The sequence below is a fragment of the Coregonus clupeaformis genome, unplaced genomic scaffold, assembly GCF_020615455.1.
Source record: "Coregonus clupeaformis isolate EN_2021a unplaced genomic scaffold, ASM2061545v1 scaf0073, whole genome shotgun sequence".
NCBI lineage: Eukaryota > Metazoa > Chordata > Actinopteri > Salmoniformes > Salmonidae > Coregonus > Coregonus clupeaformis.
The window spans coordinates 656,301-675,504 of NW_025533528.1; the positions used below are offsets into that span (position 1 = coordinate 656,301).

General features: G+C 43.4%; 1 protein-coding gene across 2 annotated transcripts in view; it reads left to right on the top strand.

Moving 5' to 3' along the window:
* The window catches only part of LOC121532035 (calcium-dependent secretion activator 2), a 236,643-nt gene that overhangs the window by 208,047 nt on the left and 9,392 nt on the right, over positions 1-19,204 (top strand). For both annotated transcript variants that reach the window (XM_041837679.2, XM_041837680.2), the window contains 4 exons: positions 9,193-9,267; positions 9,612-9,695; positions 9,832-9,864; positions 15,464-15,571. In XM_041837679.2, coding sequence (XP_041693613.2) covers positions 9,193-9,267; positions 9,612-9,695; positions 9,832-9,864; positions 15,464-15,571 — 300 coding nt within the window. The remainder of the gene's footprint in view (positions 1-9,192; positions 9,268-9,611; positions 9,696-9,831; positions 9,865-15,463; positions 15,572-19,204) is intronic.

Sequence of the window (19,204 nt, forward strand, 5' to 3'; positions counted from 1 at the left end):
CCCCAAAGCCAACACCTCCTTTGGCCGCCATTCCTTCCAGTTCTCTGCTGCCAATGACTGGAACGAACTGCAAAAATCTCTGAAGCTGGAGACTCTTATCTCCCTCACGAACTTTAAGCGTCAGTTGTCAGAGCAGCTTACCGATCACTGCACCTGTACACAGCCTTTCTGAAATTAGCCCACCCAACTACCTCATCCCCATATTGTTATTTATTTTGCTAATTTGCACCCCAATATCTCTATTTGCACATCATCTTTTGCACATCTATCATTCCAGTGTTATACGAAATGTTAACTATTTTGCACTATGGCCTATTTATTGCCTTACCTCCATAACTTACTACATTCGCACACACTGTATATATATTTTCTGTTGTATTTTTTACTTTATGTTTTGTTTACCCCATATGTAACTCTGTGTTGTTGTTTTTATTGCACTGCTTTGCTTTATCTTGGCCAGGTCGCAGTTGTAAATGAGAATTTGTTCTCAACTGGCTTACCTGGTTAAATAAAGGTTAAATAAAAAAATAAAATAAAAAATTCACCTTTCGGCAGGACAATAACCTAAAACACAAGGCCAAATCTACACTGGAGTTGTTTACCAAGAAGACAGTGAATGTTCTTGAGTGGCCGAGTTACAGTTTTGACTTAAATCTGCTTGAAAATCTATGGTAAGACTTGAAAATGGTTGTCTAGCAAAGAACAACCAATTTGACAGAGCTTGAATAATTTGTTTACGAATAATGGCCAAATATTGTACAGTCCAGGTGTGCAAAGCTCTTAGAGATGTACCCAGAAAGAATCTGTCATCTCTGCCAAAGTTGATTCTAACGTGTATTGACTCAGGGATTTGAATACGTATGTAAATGAGATGTTTCTGTACTTAATTTTCAACAAATTCGCTAACATTTCTAAAAACATGTTTTCACTTTGTCATTATGGGGTGTTGTGTGTAGATGAGATGGATGAGGGAAAAACATACATTTAATCCATTTTGAATTCAGGCTGTAACACATCAGAATGTGGAATAAGTGAAGGGGTATGAGTACTTTCTGAAGGCACTGTGTATATACACTCAGTGGCCTGTTTATTAGGTACACAGGGCCTCCTGTAGCTCAGTTGGTAGAGAATGGTGCTTGCAATGCCAGGGTTGTGGGTTCGATTCCCACAGGGGGCCAGTATGAAAAATGTATGCACTCACTAAAACTGTAAGTCACTCTGAATAAGAGCGTCTGCTAAATGACTAAAAATTTAAATGTAAAATGTACACCCATCTAGTACCAGGTCGGATCCCACTTTGCCTTCAGAACAGCCTGAATTCTTTGGGGAATTGATTCTACAAGGTGTGGCGTTCAAACGTTGCTCAATTGGTCTCAAAGGACCTAACGTGTGCCAGGAAACTTTTCCCCACATCTTTACACCACCGCCACCAGCCTGTGCCGTTGACACCAGGCAGGATTGGGCCATGGACTCATGCTGCTTACGCCAGCAAATCCTGACTCTGCCATCAGCATGACGCAACAGGCACCAGGATTCATTGGACCAGGCAATATTTTTCCACTCCTCAGTTGTCCAGTGTTGGTGATCGCGTGCCCTCTGGAGCCGCTTTTTCTTGTTTTTAGCTGATAGGAGTAGAACCCAGTGTGGTAGGCTGCTGCGTTAGCCCATTCTTGACAAGGACCGACGACTTGTGCATTCCGAGATGCCGTTCTGCACACAACTTTTGTACCGTGCTGTTATTTGCTTGTTTGTGGCTTGCCTGTTAGCTTGCACGATTCTTGCCATTCTACTTCGACCTCCCTCATCAACTAGCTGTTTTCGCCCACAGGACTGCCGCTGACTGAATATTTTTTTGTTTGTCGCACCATTCTCTGTAAACCCTAGACACTGTCGTGCATGAAAAGCCCAGGAGGCCGTACGTTTCTGAGATACTGGAACCCGCACACCTGGCACCGACGATCATAACCATGCTCAAGGTCACCTAGGTCACTAGTTTTTCCCATTCTAACATTCAATCGAACAGTAACTGAATGACTCGATGCCGGTCCTCTGTAGCTCAGCTGGTAGAGCACGGCGCTTGTAACGCCAAGGTAGTGGGTTCGATCCCCGGGACCACCCATACACAAAAATGTATGCACGCATGACTGTAAGTCGCTTTGGATAAAAGCGTCTGCTAAATGGCATATTATTATTATATATTATATGCCAGCTTTATATAGCAAGCCACGGCCACGTGACTCACTGTCTGAAGGAGCAAACCATATTCGTGAACGGGTTGGTGTACCTAAAAACGGACCACTGAATTTATATTGATATAGGCAGAGATATCAACAATTTCCTGGGGGGTTAAAGGGCTTTTTTTGCATATCATACACAAATATTGTATGATCAAATAATTTAATTGAAGTGATCGTATGCAAGCTATTTACTATAATCATCTAATGCTAATGCTATTGAATTTAAGGTGTTGATTTTGCTTGTATTTCTCTTTCACTCTTTCCTGTGTTCCATTTCCATATGTCCTGCAATTCATTGTTTGAATCCAAGATTTGACAAACAATGAGTAAGTGCCCCCATCTCTTCATCCCCTTGTAGAATCTTAAACCACCTGCACCATTCTTTATTAGTTTCTCCCGCCATATCACGCTCACACCTTCTGAATACAGATATTTGTATTATATTTGAGTTTTGTTTATAGAATACAATGGTTTTTAAAGCCGGTAACTCTCAACCCCAATTTCAGCCTTTGCCCAACCCCTTCAAATAAATTAAAAAATGCATTAATGTGAGAAGTTGTGGATGGGGGTAATTGCTCATAAATATTTATTTTTGGGGTGGGTAAACGTAGTTGTACCTGACCTAACACTTTCTCACTATAAGCATACTTACCAGAAGTCCACTGGCACACTCTGATAATACAAGTATGTTCATCGCGGGCAAATGCAGCTCCGGAAAGTTAGCTCACAGTGGTAAGGCGCCGAGTTTCTGACATCTATTTCCAGTTGCGGTGTAAATTCGAATCCCCCATGAGGCGCAAAAACAATATGTGAAATGTGGATGCACCTTTATTGCGGTATTGTGTTGGGAAGAAAAGTGCAATCACCTTGAAAATGAGATTAGGGGCTGTTTTCAATCCAACCTGCATTGCAGTATTTACTCAGTAGCTCTTTTTCCAATGGTCAAATTAACTCACAGATTGGTCTTGGGTACTGTATAAAAACCTTCAACTACTACCAGGGCGACCCCTCTCACAGGTATGCTTTCACTTTTCAGAATTGGAAGTGTGTGGGCACGGATTGGTTATTGTAAATCAAGGATTTGAAGAAGAGAAAATACAGTACCAGTCAAGAGTTTTAACACACCTACTCATTCCAGGGTTTTTCTTTATTTTTACTATTTTCTACATTGTATGATAGTAGTGAAGACATCAAAACTATGAAATAACACATATGGAATCATGTAGTAACCAAGAAAGTGTTAAACAAATCAAAATATATTTTATATTTGAGATTCTTCAAATAGCCACCCTTTGCCTTGATGACAGCTTTGCACACTCTTGGCATTCTCTCAACCAGCTTCACCTGGAATGCTTTTCCAACAGTCTTGAAGGAGTTCTCACATATGCTGAGCACTTGTTGGCTGCTTTTCCTTCACTCTGCGGTCTGACTCATCCCAAACCATCTCAATTGGGTGGAGGTCGGGGGATTTTGGAGGCCAGGTCATCTAATGCAGCACTCCATCACTCTCCTTCTTGGAAAATAGCCCTTACACAGCCTGGAGGTGTGTTGGGTCATTGTCCTGTTGAAAAACAAATGATAGTCCCACTAAGCCCAAACCAGATGGGTTGGCGTATCACTGCAGAATGCTGTGGTAGCCATGCTGGTTAAGTGTGCCTTGAATTCTAAATAAATCACTGACAGTGTCACCAGCAAAGCACCACCACATCACAACACCACCTCCTCCATGCTTTACGGTGGGAAATACACATGCGGAGATCATCCGTTCACCCACACCGCGTCTCACAAAGACACAGCGGTTGAAACCAAAAATCTCAAATTTGGACTCCAGACCAAAGGACACATTTCCACCGGTCTAATGTCCATTGCTCGTGTTTCTTGGCCCAAGCAAGTCTCTTCTTATTATTGGTGTCCTTTAGTAGGGGTTTCTTTGCAGCAATTCGATCATGAAGGCCTGATTCACACAGTCTCCTCTGAACAGTTGATGTTGAGATGTGTCTGTTACTTGAACTATGTGAAGCATTTATTTGGGCTGCAATTTCTGAGGCTGGTAACTCTAATGAACTTATCCTCTGCAGCAGAGGTAACTCTGGGTCTTCCATTCCTGTGGCAGTCCTCATGAGAGCCAGTTTCATCATAGCGCTTGATGGTTTTTGCAACTGCACTTGAAGAAACTTTTAAAGTTCTTAAAATGTTCCATATTGACTGACCTTCATGTCTTAAAGTAATGATGGACTGTTGTTTGTCTTTGCTTATTTGAGCTGTTCTTGCCATAATATGGACTTGGTCTTTTACCAAATAGGGCTATCTTCTGTATACCCCACCTACCTTGTCACAACAAAACTGATTGGCTCAAACGCATTAAGAAGGAAAGAAATTCCACAAATTCACTTTTAAGAAGGCACACCTGTTAATTGAAATGCATTTCCAGGTGACTATCTCATGAATATGGTTGAGAGAATGACAAGAGTGCGCAAAGCTGTCATCAAGGCAAAGGGTGGCTATTTGAAGAATCTCAAATATAAAATATATTTTTATTTGTTTAACACTTTTTTGGTTACAACATGATTCCATGTGTTATTTCATAGTTTTGATGTTTTCACTATTATTCTATAATGTAAAAAAATTGTAAAAATAAAGAAAAACCCTTGAATGAGTAGTATATACAGTGGGGAGAACAAGTATTTGATACACTGCCGATTTTGCAGGTTTTCCTACTTACAAAGCATGTAGAGGTCTGTAATTTTTATCATAGGTACACTTCAACTGTGAGAGACGGAATCTAAAACAAAAATCCAGAAAATCACATTGTATAATTTTTAAGTAATTAATTTGCATTTTATTGCATGACATAAGTATTTGATACATCAGAAAAGCAGAACTATTTGGTACACAAACCTTTGTTTGCAATTACAGAGATCATACGTTTCCTGTAGGTCTTGACCAGGTTTGCATACACTGCAGCAGGGATTTTGGCCCACTCCTCCATACAGACCTTCTCCAGATCCTTCAGGTTTCGGGGCTGTCGCTGGGCAATACAGACTTTCAGCTCCCTCCAAAGATTTTCTATTGGGTTCAAGTCTGGAGACTGGCTAGGCCACTCCAGGACCTTGAGATGCTTCTTACGGAGCCACTCCTTAGTTACCCTGGCTGTGTGTTTCGGGTCGTTGTCATGCTGGAAGACCCAGCCACGACCCATCTTCAATGCTCTTACTGAGGGAAGGAGGTTGTTGGCCAAGATCTCGCGATACATGGCCCCATCCATCCTCCCCTCAATACGGTGCAGTCGTCCTGTCCCCTTTGCAGAAAAGCATCCCCAAAGAATGATGTTTCCACCTCCATGCTTCACGGTTGGGATGGTGTTCTTGGGGTTGTACTCATCCCTTTTCTTCCTCCAAACACGGCGAGTGGAGTTTAGACCAAAAAGCTCTATTTTTGTCTCATCAGACCACATGACCTTCTCCCATTCCTCCTCTGGATCATCCAGATGGTCATTGGCAAACTTCAGACGGGCCTGGACATGCGCTGGCTTGAGCAGGGGGACCTTGCGTGCGCTGCAGGATTTTAATCCATGACGGCGTAGTGTGTTACTAATGGTTTTCTTTGAGACTGTGGTCCCAGCTCTCTTCAGGTCATTGACCAGGTCCTGCCATGTAGTTCTGGGCTGATCCCTCACCTTCCTCATGATCATTGATGCCCCACGAGGTGAGACCTTGCATGGAGCCCCAGACCGAGGGTGATTGACCGTCATCTTGAACTTCTTCCATTTTCTAATAATTGTGCCAACAGTTGTTGCCTTCTCACCAAGCTGCTTGCCTATTGTCCTGTAGCCCATCCCAGCCTTGTGCAGGTCTACAATTTTATCCCTGATGTCCTTACACAGCTCTCTGGTCTTGGCCATTGTGGAGAGGTTGGAGTCTGTTTGATTGAGTGTGTGGACAGGTGTCTTTTATACAGGTAACGAGTTCAAACAGGTGCAGTTAATACAGGTAATGAGTGGAGAACAGGAGGGCTTCTTAAAGAAAAACTAACAGGTCTGTGAGAGCCGGAATTCTTACTGGTTGGTAGGTGATCAAATACTTACGTCATGCAATAAAATGCTTCCCAATGTTGTGTCAAGTTGGCTGGATGTCCTTTGGGTGGTGGACTATTCTTGATACACACAGGAAACTGTTGAGCTTGAAAAACCCAGCAGCGTTGCAGTTCATGACACAAACCGGTGCACCGGCACCTACTACCATACCCGTTCAAAGGCCATTCACCCTCTGAATGGCACACATACATACACAATCCATGTCACAATTGTCTCAAGGCTTAAAAATCATTATTTAACCTCTCACCTCCCCTTCATCTACACTGATTGAAGTGGATTTAACAAGTTACATCAGTAAGGGATCATAGCTTTCACCTGGATTCACCTGGTCAGTCTGTGTCATCGAAAGAGCAGGTGTTCTTAGTGTTTTGTATACTCAGTGTATATTGGCACTCTCCACTTACCAAGACCATTGCCAAATAAGGTGTGCTGTCCCCTGCTTTTAGAGTAAGCCTTGAGGTGGTACCACCCAGCACATCTAGAAGGGAGTGTATTTCATACCGAACCCCTCCCTTGAGATGACATACCTTCTCAAGGTGCCTCTGCATCACGATTTCAATGGTAGTGTTGAACCACAGAACAATGAGACAGATATTTCACCGGATGTATAAATCTGAAGCATCTGCCAAATATGGGGAGAGGAAGTCCAGTGGCTGGCAGTGGGAGAAGATGTAACGAGATGGATTTTGGCCAACATTCTGCACATTTTCTCATCAATGAAACATTTGATCTCAATACAGTTTTCTGTTCCCAAAACTAGAATTTGTTACGAACAGAGTTGACTACGTTTTGTAGACTTTACCCTTTGCCAAAGTTTTTAAAAAATTCGTTGTTTAGAAGGAGTGCAAAAGCTAATTGAGTTACTGCACACACGCACTTCACTGAGTAGGTGTTCCCTAATGGAATTATGCAAATGCTTGCTAGAACGCGCCTATAGGACCTTGATAGCACGTGCTTGGCTCTGCCCACCTCCTTGCTTGTTCTGCCCACTATGACTAATTTGTTCCCATTGGAAACGACAGGCTGTGGTCTATCTCAGGTTAGTTATAAAAAATATTTGGTTGATCCACTAGGGGCAAAAATAGCTAGATTTACTACTAAAAGACCAAAATATATCACTTTTTCAACGAACTGTCAAAATGAAAACCAGAATTGACGTGTTCCACTAACACTAAGCCTAAAACATCTGGTTTTCAATGAAAACATATTTATTTCATGAAAGTTACTCTAGGGTGTTGTTTTCATCAACAACAACAAAAATCTGCGAAAACCAGATGTTTTAGGCTTTGTGAGTGGAAATGTAATTAGCATAATAAGACAATCCCAATCATAATATGTTTAAGCTAGAGATATATTTTATATTTCTATATATATATTGCGCTGCGTCGCAATCCACCTTCCGCATCTGCGGTGGAAGGTGGCCAAGCTATAGCGGTGTTTGTCAGACCATGAGACATCCCGAAAATCGATCTTCTCACGAAAACGTCTGTAGCGTCCGAACAGTTTTAATATGACCCTCTATGGAAAGGTGAGACACTCAAGAACATGTACATGTCGGACTCGTCTGAAGGTAGCCCAGGACCAGTTTAAAAAATGAATGGAAGTACAGTATATATGTCTCTGGCACAGACTGCTATGCCCAAAGACATTCTCTGGTGAATGTGCGACAGAATATTAGGATGTTGTTCACATTGAGGTCCCTTTGAGACAAGTCAGAAGTTAGACAAATTGCTTAATGCATTTACAAGGATCAGAGGGAACTTAAATATGTATTGTTATGTCTAAGGAATGATCAGTTGTTGACTATGTTGTTGTTGCTGTTGTTATGGTCATTGGAATAAGGAGCTTGCATTTGGAAATGTCAGTTGGGCCTTGGAAGAAAAAAACTGGCTGAAGTGACTCTTAGCGGTTTGCTACCAGATAAATGTTTTTTAAATAAATTATTGTTCTTTTGGGTGTGGTGCACACATGGCAAAGACCTCACAATTAATATTCTCTAATGTGAAGAAGGACCTCACAATTAGGCCCCCTCTGTAAAATTAAAAGCAAATACAGCAATGTTAATTGAGGTAAAAAGTCCTTAAGATTCACTTGAAATTCTGTTTATGAAAGAAGCTGCCATTTCGTGGGATGGAGAAAAAGGTGAAAATAAAATTAGGGCTGCCAATAGTGACCTCCATGCACCCTCAATTTGTCACCGATCTGCGGGCTTTGTTGATTGAAATTTTTAATTTGGGTGTTCTTTAGACGCACCGTGAAAGGGCATTGTCGGTAAGAGATGAACTCCCTGGCTGCCGTGTGAGCGTCGAAGACAGCCAGCCATTCAACGCTGCAAATGGATGTTCTCCCTCCCTCTTCTCTCCACCATCTCCCTCCATCTCTCTCTCTCTCACTCTTTTCTATCAATACCTCTTTTTGGCTGCGCCATGGTTTTTGGGGGGAGGGGAAAAAAGCCCCATGAATATGGGGGTTATGAGACATGAAATTGCGGATCAATTGAATCTACTGTGAGCCTTTGGTCCCCGCAGCTGGACCGGTGCTTTAGAGAAACACAAAGCTGCTCTAATTGTGGGGAAGCACAAAAAGTATCCTTCGAATTCCTTTGCCTTCCAACGAGAGCGGGAATGCCATTCAGCCACATAATGGCCCTATTAGCTGCTTAACTCAGCGGCGCTACATGGGAAGATTTTCTCTGCTGAATGTTTGGGGTGGGGAGGCGGGGTAGAGAGAAGGAGAGAGAGTGTGGTCGTGCATGCGTGCCTTATGTGTTTGTGCGTGCGTGACAGGATGAAGGAATCATTTTCACCTTATCTCCCTCATAGATCTTTAAAATGCTTGTTTGTTTCCTTACCCTCTTCTCAGCAACAGTACCATTCGAAAATCGACAGCCTGATCGATGACACGTTTAAAGACATGATTTCCTCCCTGGTCTCAAAGGTACAGTATGTTACTGCACATTCTCCACAGGCCCAATGACAACATCCTCACTATAGATGCAGTATATGTCAGCCCACCTCAAATCAAATGCCCATTTTGCTAAGAATCACATTATCATTCCTTCTCAGTTCTACAGCAACTTGATCCTAACCTTACCCAGTTATATTACACCTGCTTTTTATTTTCATATTCTATGCAAAATATGATAGAATATGTTATAATCAAAAGATGACAGGAACACATAGATAATGTAAACAGGAGAAAGTAATTCAGGCTGTACACTCATACCCCACCTTCCTTTACAAATGGCAAACTAACATGTCTAATTGTCTTCTTCCCTGGAGTTTGCTGGAGCTTTAGACACCGTTCTCTCCAAGCTCTCCAGATATGACGAAGGGACATTATTTTCTTCAATCCTCTCTTTCACGGTAAGTAGCTGCACTTTTTTGTTCTATGCCGAAGAATGCGGACCCATTGCATTCAGTGCTAACAAAAGCAACGTTTTATTTATTGTAACCAAATCTGCTCAGTTTAACTTTTTTGTATCTTTCCTTTGCTTCGAAGGTGAAAGCGGCTGCCAAGTATGTGGATGTGCCAGTGAGTATTATTTCTCCTTCATTTCTAAAGATGTCTTACTTTCTCATATGAACCTGTTTGTACACATATTTCTGTCTAAAAGAAACAGCTCTCTGAAGAAAGCTGGCATTGAGCGGGATCATATTGTTCAAGATTTGTCAAACGCTGATGTTAAACGTGGGTGAAATATTGTAACATTTCACCTCGTACCACCATTGTGTGTCAGAGCGTTCAAGGTTGAGGCGGCGTGCAGGCTAATTATTGGCACCGTTGTCTGATGAACACTTGGAGCGATTCGCCAAGGTGTCCGTCATTGGCGGTCACCACACGCCGCAGCAACACTAATGACAGCGCCATGGCAGGGAGCAAGAGCTCTATATCAGAAGACAGAAAGATGACAAACAGTGATGAGGAAGCACTCTAATTACCAAAAGAGAGACGCAACAACACATACTGAAGGACAGGCACATTATGCCTATTCTCCATTGGTCAGGGATTGTAAGGCTAAAGTAGAATGAGGTAGGTTGTTCAAATTTGGGCCAGGGTGTCATTACGTGGTCAGTTTAGACACGTAGGCCTTTCCTGCAGTCAAATGACCTAGTGGCCTCATGGGTGGAATGCAGGGGAGGCTGGTGGGAGGAGCTATAGGAGGACGGGCTCATTGTAATGGCTGGAATGGAATCAATGGAACGGAGTCAAAAATTGGGTTTCCATATGTTTTGCTGTGTTTGATACCGTTCCATTTATTCAATTCCAGCCATTACAATGAGCCCGTCCTCCTATAGCTCCTCCCACCAGCAGCCGCTGGTGGAAGGTTATTAATATTTTTCATAATTTTATAATGAATCAACATTATTTCAAAAACCCTGATGGAAATCCGGTGTTTCTATGTCAAACGGTTTTGTTATATTTCAGTCTTCTGTGATGTATATAAAGTGTAATATTGGGATGCAAACTCAAAATGGAATACATTTCAAGTCTATATCTGACATGGTACGGGGTGTCTTCTTTTTTTAAGCACATAACCATGTGTGTGAGGTGTATACTTTTGTTTCAAAGTAGATTTGTTTAAGACTACCAAGAAACATTCTGTGTCACCCTGATTTAGCCCACAGCAGTAAAAGGTTAATTGTGACATACTCTTGTTCTTAAGCCATCAAAAGCTTTGCCCTGATGGTCTAGCAATCAGGATTCAGTCCATTCACCACCGTGGGCCGAGCTCTATTTCTGTTTCGCTCCACAAATCCTACTCTTAACCCAAAGCAAGAGGTGGTTTCACTCTATCGTAATCAAGGACACTCTAACACTCTTTTCAGAATACATGAGTAGGGCCTTGGCCATTAGTTTGTAAAAATCTGTGAACTGTTGATAAAGCCAGCCAAGCCAGGGCATCGCAAAAGCCTTTTGCCAAACCTTTGTCCTTCTCTTCAGTCCTCCCCCTCCCGCCTGTCCTTGACTCAGCAAATCCCACGTGTCCTATTGGCACTTGTTCCCAGAGCTCTGAGCCTGTCAAATCTCCTCTCCTCCTCCTCCCTTCACCTGAAATTATAATGTAACCTCCACCTTGCGCTTTTGTGTGGAGGGAACCGAAAGCTGCTAAGCCCCGGTTACAGGTGTGCTAAAGAGAAGAGGAGGGTTGTGTCGCTGGTGCCTTTAGCAGGAAACTATTTTGGGTCCCTCCCTTCCTTTTTTGTGAAGACTGCTGTTCAAGGGCCCCATGTTGGCAGTGCAACCTCCTGGTTCACACACACATAAACACACCCACCCAACTGCACCTGGGGGAAACAGATCCAGGGCAGGAAACCCAACTGGCAGTGTATAATTAACAGCAACACATTTTGTCCCCTCTCTCTCTCTTTTGTCTCCACAGCTCCCAGCGCTTATCCCCCTCAGGTTAACCGGGCTGCCTCGCCCTAACTGTAAACCTCTCATTCAGCCACCACCTTTGCCTGGCTCCACATTTCCTCTCCCTCTCCTCCTTTACCCACTTCTGCACTCCCACACCCTCTGTCTATCTCCACCACAAACACCTTTCTCTTTCTCCCTCCCTTTGACATGATTCCATTTCACACTAGATTGTTGACGGCCTGGAACAGCCTGTGTGTGTGCGGGTATGCGTCTAGCATTTTTAGCTACAAGACAAATACAGAACTAAAGTTTGTTCTTTGAAAGAGGGCAGAGCGTGACAGAGGGCGGCCGGAATGTATTTTGTGCGAGGCGCCAATCTGGAGTGTAGCTGTGTTGGAACCTGGCCTCTATCTCTCCAACTCTATCTCTACCTTGTCACAGAAGGAGAGAAGGAGAGAAAGATTGAAAGAGATGGAAAGGGGGATGGAAAGGGAGTGATAGAGAGGGCCCTGCATTGGGGGTGTGAGGTAGGGCGGTGGGGGGACAGTGATATACTGCCAATGATCCTGACACGCACACACACACACAGCCCCACACCTCTCCAATCCACACTGTCACTCACTGCAGCGCAGGAAGTGGCGGATTTAACATCTCCACCCACTGGATTACAGTTTCCTGACAGCCCTGTCAATCATCATCATGCCCACATCTCGCCCCCCTCACCCTTATTGTACTTTAACCCCTGTGACACTGAGGTCCAGGTCATCAAAGGTCCATATGAATTACTGGGAACTGCATGTAACCTTCGATTGAATACATTCATGTCACTTTGTATTACATCATTTATACAGTATGAAATACATTTCTTTGTTAGAAACATATTTCTACACTTTATTTAGGAACATCATGGATCACAAAGGAACATTTGTACTGCATGATCTATAAAGGAGCTCTACTCATCGTTTCAGGTTTTTATTTCGGTGAAATGTGTTTTATAGAGGAAATGTAGGGAAATATTGAGGGGAATATGAGTTTATGGATTTGAGAGTCAGAGTTTATTTTGAACACATTTTAGGATGACTGTTTTGCTGCTAGGCAACAAAAAATGAGCCATTCAGTCAAGCAACAAATATCAGGTTTTCCTCTGAAGCGTCTTCTTTAGCCAACTAAGCGACGAAATCACATAAATTATCGTAGCTGCAAACACATTTGTGGTCGGTTCAATCCTTTTTAAGGGAGCATTTAGTTTTCAGGAAATAAAAACTATTTAAACCAAAAACAATTGACCCCAGTTATGTGACAATGAGTTAACAACATCTTTCTTTGAAATATACATGATATCATGATGCTTTGCTGGTTTGGATGTAGTTGTATTTGTGCAGGATTTATGCTTTTATCGATGTTGGGTCAGACGGACTCCCATGTGACTCAGTTGGTAGAGCATGGCGCTTGCAATGCCAGAGTTGTGTGTTCAATTCCGACGGGGGACCAGTTGGAAAAAGTATGAAAAATGTGTGTACTCACTACTGTAAGTCGCTCTGGATAAGAGCGTCTGCTAAATTACTAAAATGGATTTTTTTTAAATGTATACGTGATTACTTTACTCTGCTTATCAGTGTAGTGTCATGAGTTGAATTACAATTACATCTTACAAAGTTCACACAAATCCTGACTGTGACCTAGACAGTGGGTGACTACGCCAAGTGTGAAAGCTGTTTTTTTTAGAGAGTAGTCACATGACAGTGAGTCAGGGTTACGATCACCTCTGACACATCAGGGTCATCCCTGTCACGTCAGAATCAGCTCTGTCACGGCAATGCTGACTAGGGAGAGTGGGCCCCTGTTGACTTGCTCCCAGCTCTAATGACTACCTCAACCTAAGGTAATGCCACACACACTGAGGCTAGTTACCCCAGTGGGTCAGTTACCCACCTTCCGCTTCGGTTGTCACAATTACAGTTGGTAATCACACTCCTCTCTTCCATCTCTGTGGAAGAACATCAGTCAAAGGGGTTTTCTGTGCTCAGGTTTTTTTATTTGCACATACAGAAGCTTGTTTTCCACAGGGGAGTTGCCGTGCCGTGTTCAGCACTGTAGCAGGACAGCAGGCCCCGGGGGCTATCTGAGAAGCGGGTGTGAAAGATGTCAAAGCAATTACAATAGTGTAATCTCCCACTGACATAGAGAGTGTGAATGGAAGAGGGCTAACCCTTTTTTCTGCCTCTGGCCTCTCTCCTCTGGCGACACGATTGCTTTGACATTCACTAAATGTTTAGTTGGTAACAGCTCCACCGCTTGTTATTCTGACAGCAAGTGTGCAGAGTCGTACCTTTTACACATCTCGAAGAGAATGGGATTTGTTAGAATGCAGCAGTTGAAACTCAGTGTCCATGTTTTCCAACGAAAATACTACTTTTAAAGGGGCAATCTGCAGTAGCTACAACCATTTTTGAACTTATTAATGATATGTACCCATTGATTCTTGAAGAATATAACTTAAAAATGCATCATGAGCTTAGTTCAACTGCCTTACCCCATCAGAACCCAAAATATGCTTGTTTTACTCCAATGTTTGTAAACACAGTAAATGTACACAAACACTGTATAGCCTCAAAACATGGTTAAAACTATAATTTTGATATCATGGATGGTTAGTCCTTGCATCCATAGCTCTGTCTATGAATTTGAGAGTGGTTACATTTTTCCAGCCCCTAAGCGAAACAGGTGTGGGGAGTTCGCTTTGTTATTGTTTCAACTGCTGATATCCACTTTAAGGCAATGAATATGGCCATTCTCTGTCTAGGTGTTAAAGTCCGAACACAAATAGTGTCTTTCCTATTACACTCCCCATGTTTAACCCTATCCATCTCCCTCCTATTACACTCCCCATGTTTAACCCTATCCATCTCCCTCCTATTACACTCCCCATGTTTAACCCTATCCATCTCCCTCCTATTACACTCCCCTGTTTAACTCTATCTATCTCCCTCCTATTACACTCCCCATGTTTAACCCTATCCATCTCCCTCCTATTACACTCCCCATGTTTAACCCTATCCATCTCCCTCCTATTACACTCCCCTGTTTAACTCTATCCATCTCCCTCCTATTACACTCCCCATGTGTAACCCTATCCATCTCCCTCCTATTACACTCCCCATGTTTAACCCTATCCATCTCCCTCCTATTACACTCCCCATGTTTAACTCTATCTATCTCCTATTACACTCCCCATGTTTAACCCTATCCATCTCCCTCCTATTACACTCCCCATGTGTAACCCTATCCATCTCCCTCCTATTACACTCCCCATGTTTAACCCTATCCATCTCCCTCCTATTACGCTCCCCATGTGTAACCCTATCCATCTCCCTCCTATTACGCTCCCCATGTGTAACCCTATCCATCTCCCTCCTATTACACTCCCCATGTTTAACCCTATCCATCTCCCTCCTATTACGCTCCCCATGTTTAACCCTATCTATCTCCTATTACACTCCCCATGTTTAACCCTATCCATCTCCCTCCTATTACACTCCCCATGTTTAACCCTATCCATCTCCCTCCTATTACGCTCCCCATGTTTAACCCTATCCATCTCCCTCCTATTACGCTCCCCATGTTTAACCCTATATATCTCCTATTACACTCCCCATGTTTAACCCTATCCATCTCCCTCCTATTACGCTCCCCATGTTTAACCCTATATATCTCCCTCCTTGTGTTTTTCTATTTCTTCTTCTCCCTGTCTCCTCTCTCTATCCTCACTCAGAAGCCAGGGATGGACCTGGCTGATACCTACATAACGTTTGTGCGGCAGAACCAGGACATCCTGCGAGACCGCGTCAACGAGGAGATATACATTGAGAAGCTGTTTGACGTAAGTGTGTCGGCAGTGACGTGCACTTGCACCTTGTGTGTGCACGTGTATGTGTGTGTGTGTTTGTGTGTGCATGTGTGTAGACGGGTTGGCTGACACGGAAATGATGCGCAAGCGTCAATGGGGCTGGAAGCCGTGCTTTGTTATGATTCTGAATGGTCAGATAGGTAGCAACAATGACAGGTAGCAACAATGACAAGAAGCTGCCATGAGGGGAATCGTAGATTGCTCGTTTAAGCTAGTTTTATCTTGTTCTTGATGTCTTGTTTTGAGGTGTTTTGACTGATTTCATGTCAATGCTATTATGGCTAGAATTCGCTAGCTAGCTAACCAACAACTGTAAGGATGTATTTGAGAGACAACAAGTGCTCATTGTGCAAATATATTTATGTTTCCAATAAACATTTGGAGACTAAATATAGTTTACATGTTGTCAACAATCTAATCCAACACCTAAACAACCTTTTGCTAAACAACCAACACGTCTACAGTCTCATAGACATAGCAAGGAGTATGGCTATTGTTAAGTCTCTATTGACTCATAAAATGGTACTGAAACCTGGAAGAGACACAATGTTATACTATAAACACTAAACATCATGCCTTGCTTTTTAGCATTTCACGTTTTTACTTACATTGACCTGCACTTTTTAACGTCAATAGTACAAACAACAGACAGATGACTTCACAACTCAGCCTGACAATGCACATCCCTGTTTGTTTGTGTGTATGTGTGTTTTCACTTTTCTTAGCAGATTTCGTCATACAAAGCACATAGTAACTGTCATTTTTACAACACTATGTTAAAATAAATAACTGTTTAATTTTGTTAAACACAATAGAAATTGGAACCAGTGGACAATATATCTGCTGTGTTGTGATGCCAGTACAGTATACGTAGGTGTTGGATGAAAAACACAGTATAAAAAATAGATACATTCCACCCACTGTATTTCTCAGATTCTGAGGTGAATCATTCAGGTCAAACAGAAGGTGTGTGCGATTCAATCAAACCTTAAATGTGTGGTAGTGGACACAGAAACAAAATCCTCTCTCACTAACAAACACTGACACACATACACAAACAAACTCTCTTTCCTTTTCACTCATACACTGCTCAAAAAAATTAAGGGAACACTTAAACAACACAATGTAACTCCAAGTCAATCACACTTCTGTGAAATCAAACTGTCCACTTAGGAAGCAACACTGATTGACAATAAATGTCACATGCTGTTGTGCAAATGGAATAGACAACAGGTGGAAATTATAGGCAATTAGCAAGACACCCCCAATAAAGAAGTGGTTCTGCAGGTGGTGACCACAGACCACTTCTCAGTTCCTATACTTCCTGGCTGATGTTTTGGTCACTTTTGAATGCTGGCGGTGCTTTCACTCTAGTGGTAGCATGAGAAGGAGTCTACAACCCACACAAGTGGCTCAGGTAGTGCAGCTCATCCAGGATGGCACATCAATGCGAGCTGTGGCAAGAAGGTTTGCTGTGTCTGTCAGCATAGTGTCCAGAGCATGGAGGCGCTACCAGGAGACAAGCCAGTACATCAGGAGATGTGGAGGAGGCTGTAGGAGGGCAACAACCCAGCAGCAGGACTGCTACCTCCGCCTTTGTGCAAGGAGGAGCAGGAGGAGCACTGCCAGAGCCCTGCAAAATGACCTCCAGCAGGCCACAAATGTGCATGTGTCTGCTCAAACGGTCAGAAACAGACTCCATGAGGGTGGTATGAGGGCCCAACGTCCACAGGTGGGGGTTGTGCTTACAGTCCAACACCGTGCAGGACGTTTGGCATTTGCCAGAGAACTCCAAGATTGGCAAATTCGCCACTGGCGCCCTGTGCTCTTCACAGATGAAAGCAGGTTCACACTGAGCACATGTGACAGACGTGACAGAGTCTGTAGACGTCGTGGAGAACGTTCTGCTGCCTGCAACATCCTCCAGCATGACCGGTTTGGCGGTGGGTCAGTCATGGTGTGGGGTGGCATTTCTTTGGGGGGCCGCACAGCCCTCCATGTGCTCGCCAGAGGTAGCCTGACTGCCATTAGGTACCGAGATGAGATCCTCATACCCCTTGTGAGACCATATGCTGGTGCGGTTGGCCCTGGGTTCCTCCTAATCCAAGACAATGGTAGACCTCATGTGGCTGGAGTGTGTCAGCAGTTCCTGCAAGAGGAAGGCATTGATGCTATGGACTGGCCCGCCCGTTCCCCAGACCTGAATCCAATTGAGCACATCTGGGACATCATGTCTCGCTCCATCCACCAACGCCACGTTGCACCACAGACTGTCCAGGAGTTGGCGGATGCTTTAGTCCAGGTCTGGGAGGAGATCCCTCAGGAGACCATCCGCCACCTCATCAGGAGCATGCCCAGGCATTGTAGGGAGGTCATACAGGCACGTGGAGGCCACACACACTACTGAGCCTCATTTTGACTTGTTTTAAGGACATTACATCAGAGTTGGATCAGCCTATAGTGTGGTTTTCCACTTTAATTTTGAGGGTGACTCCAAATCCAGACCTCCATGGGTTGATCAATTTGATTTCCATTGATAATTTTTGTGTGATTTTGTTGTCAGCACATTCAACTATGTAAAGAAAAAAGTATTCAATAAGATTATTTCATTCATTCAGATCTAGGATGTGTTGTTTAAGTGTTCCCTTTATTTTTTTGAGCAGTGTAGATACAGACACACACTCTCCATCTCACTAGCTGCTATTTCTGTCCCACTGTTTCCCTTGCACCCCTCTTCCTCTCATGTTATACACACTTCCCCCACCTTTCTCTCTCCTCTTCAGCTCTCTGTGTCTTCCCCTTTACTGACCAGTGCTTCCCACTCTACTTTATATCTCCCTCTCTCAGCCATTTTATTTTCACTTAGACCTCCCAAAGCCCCCTCTTTTCTTTTCACAAACTCCCTCCTCTTCTCTGTACCCCTCTTAACCTGTATGCACCTCCCTTCCCATTTCTCCCTCCCCTATTTTCCCTCCTCTTCCCTCTCCCTATCTCATTTGCACCCTCTTATTGTTGTGGGGAGGCTGCATGGGGTGATGAGAGAGAGAGAACACTTGTTTCACAGTGAGAGTACCCCACTGTGACTACTTCCAGGGCCCAAGCTAACCCCCCAGGGTTTTTGTTGACCTGTCTACCATTGAAATATGCTGAGAGGTGTTGCATCGCCCTGTGTGTGCCCCCCTACTTCCTCTATATATCCTGCGGTCACAGTGTGTCACAGAGTACCTTCAAACACAACTGTTAAGCACATAAGATGAGATGCATACACACAAGGGTACATAGACATGTACACACATCTAAAGCAAACATACATACACATCACATATTATGCAATGCACACAATGCATGCAAAAAACTATTCATCCATCCGACACACACACAAACACAGCCCTCCTCATTGCTACCCTCTAAGATTGGGTTTGTAAACTTGACGTGGAAACTGAGATTGGAGTAAAGCAGTGTTGATTTAGAGATGGGGAGGGGGGTGGATGGGAGTGGGAGGAGGCAGGCACAGCCCTAATGGACCCCACACACCCACAGTCATGCACTAGGAGGAGAGACAATGGCAGGGTCTAACCATGTCACCACACACACACACACACATAC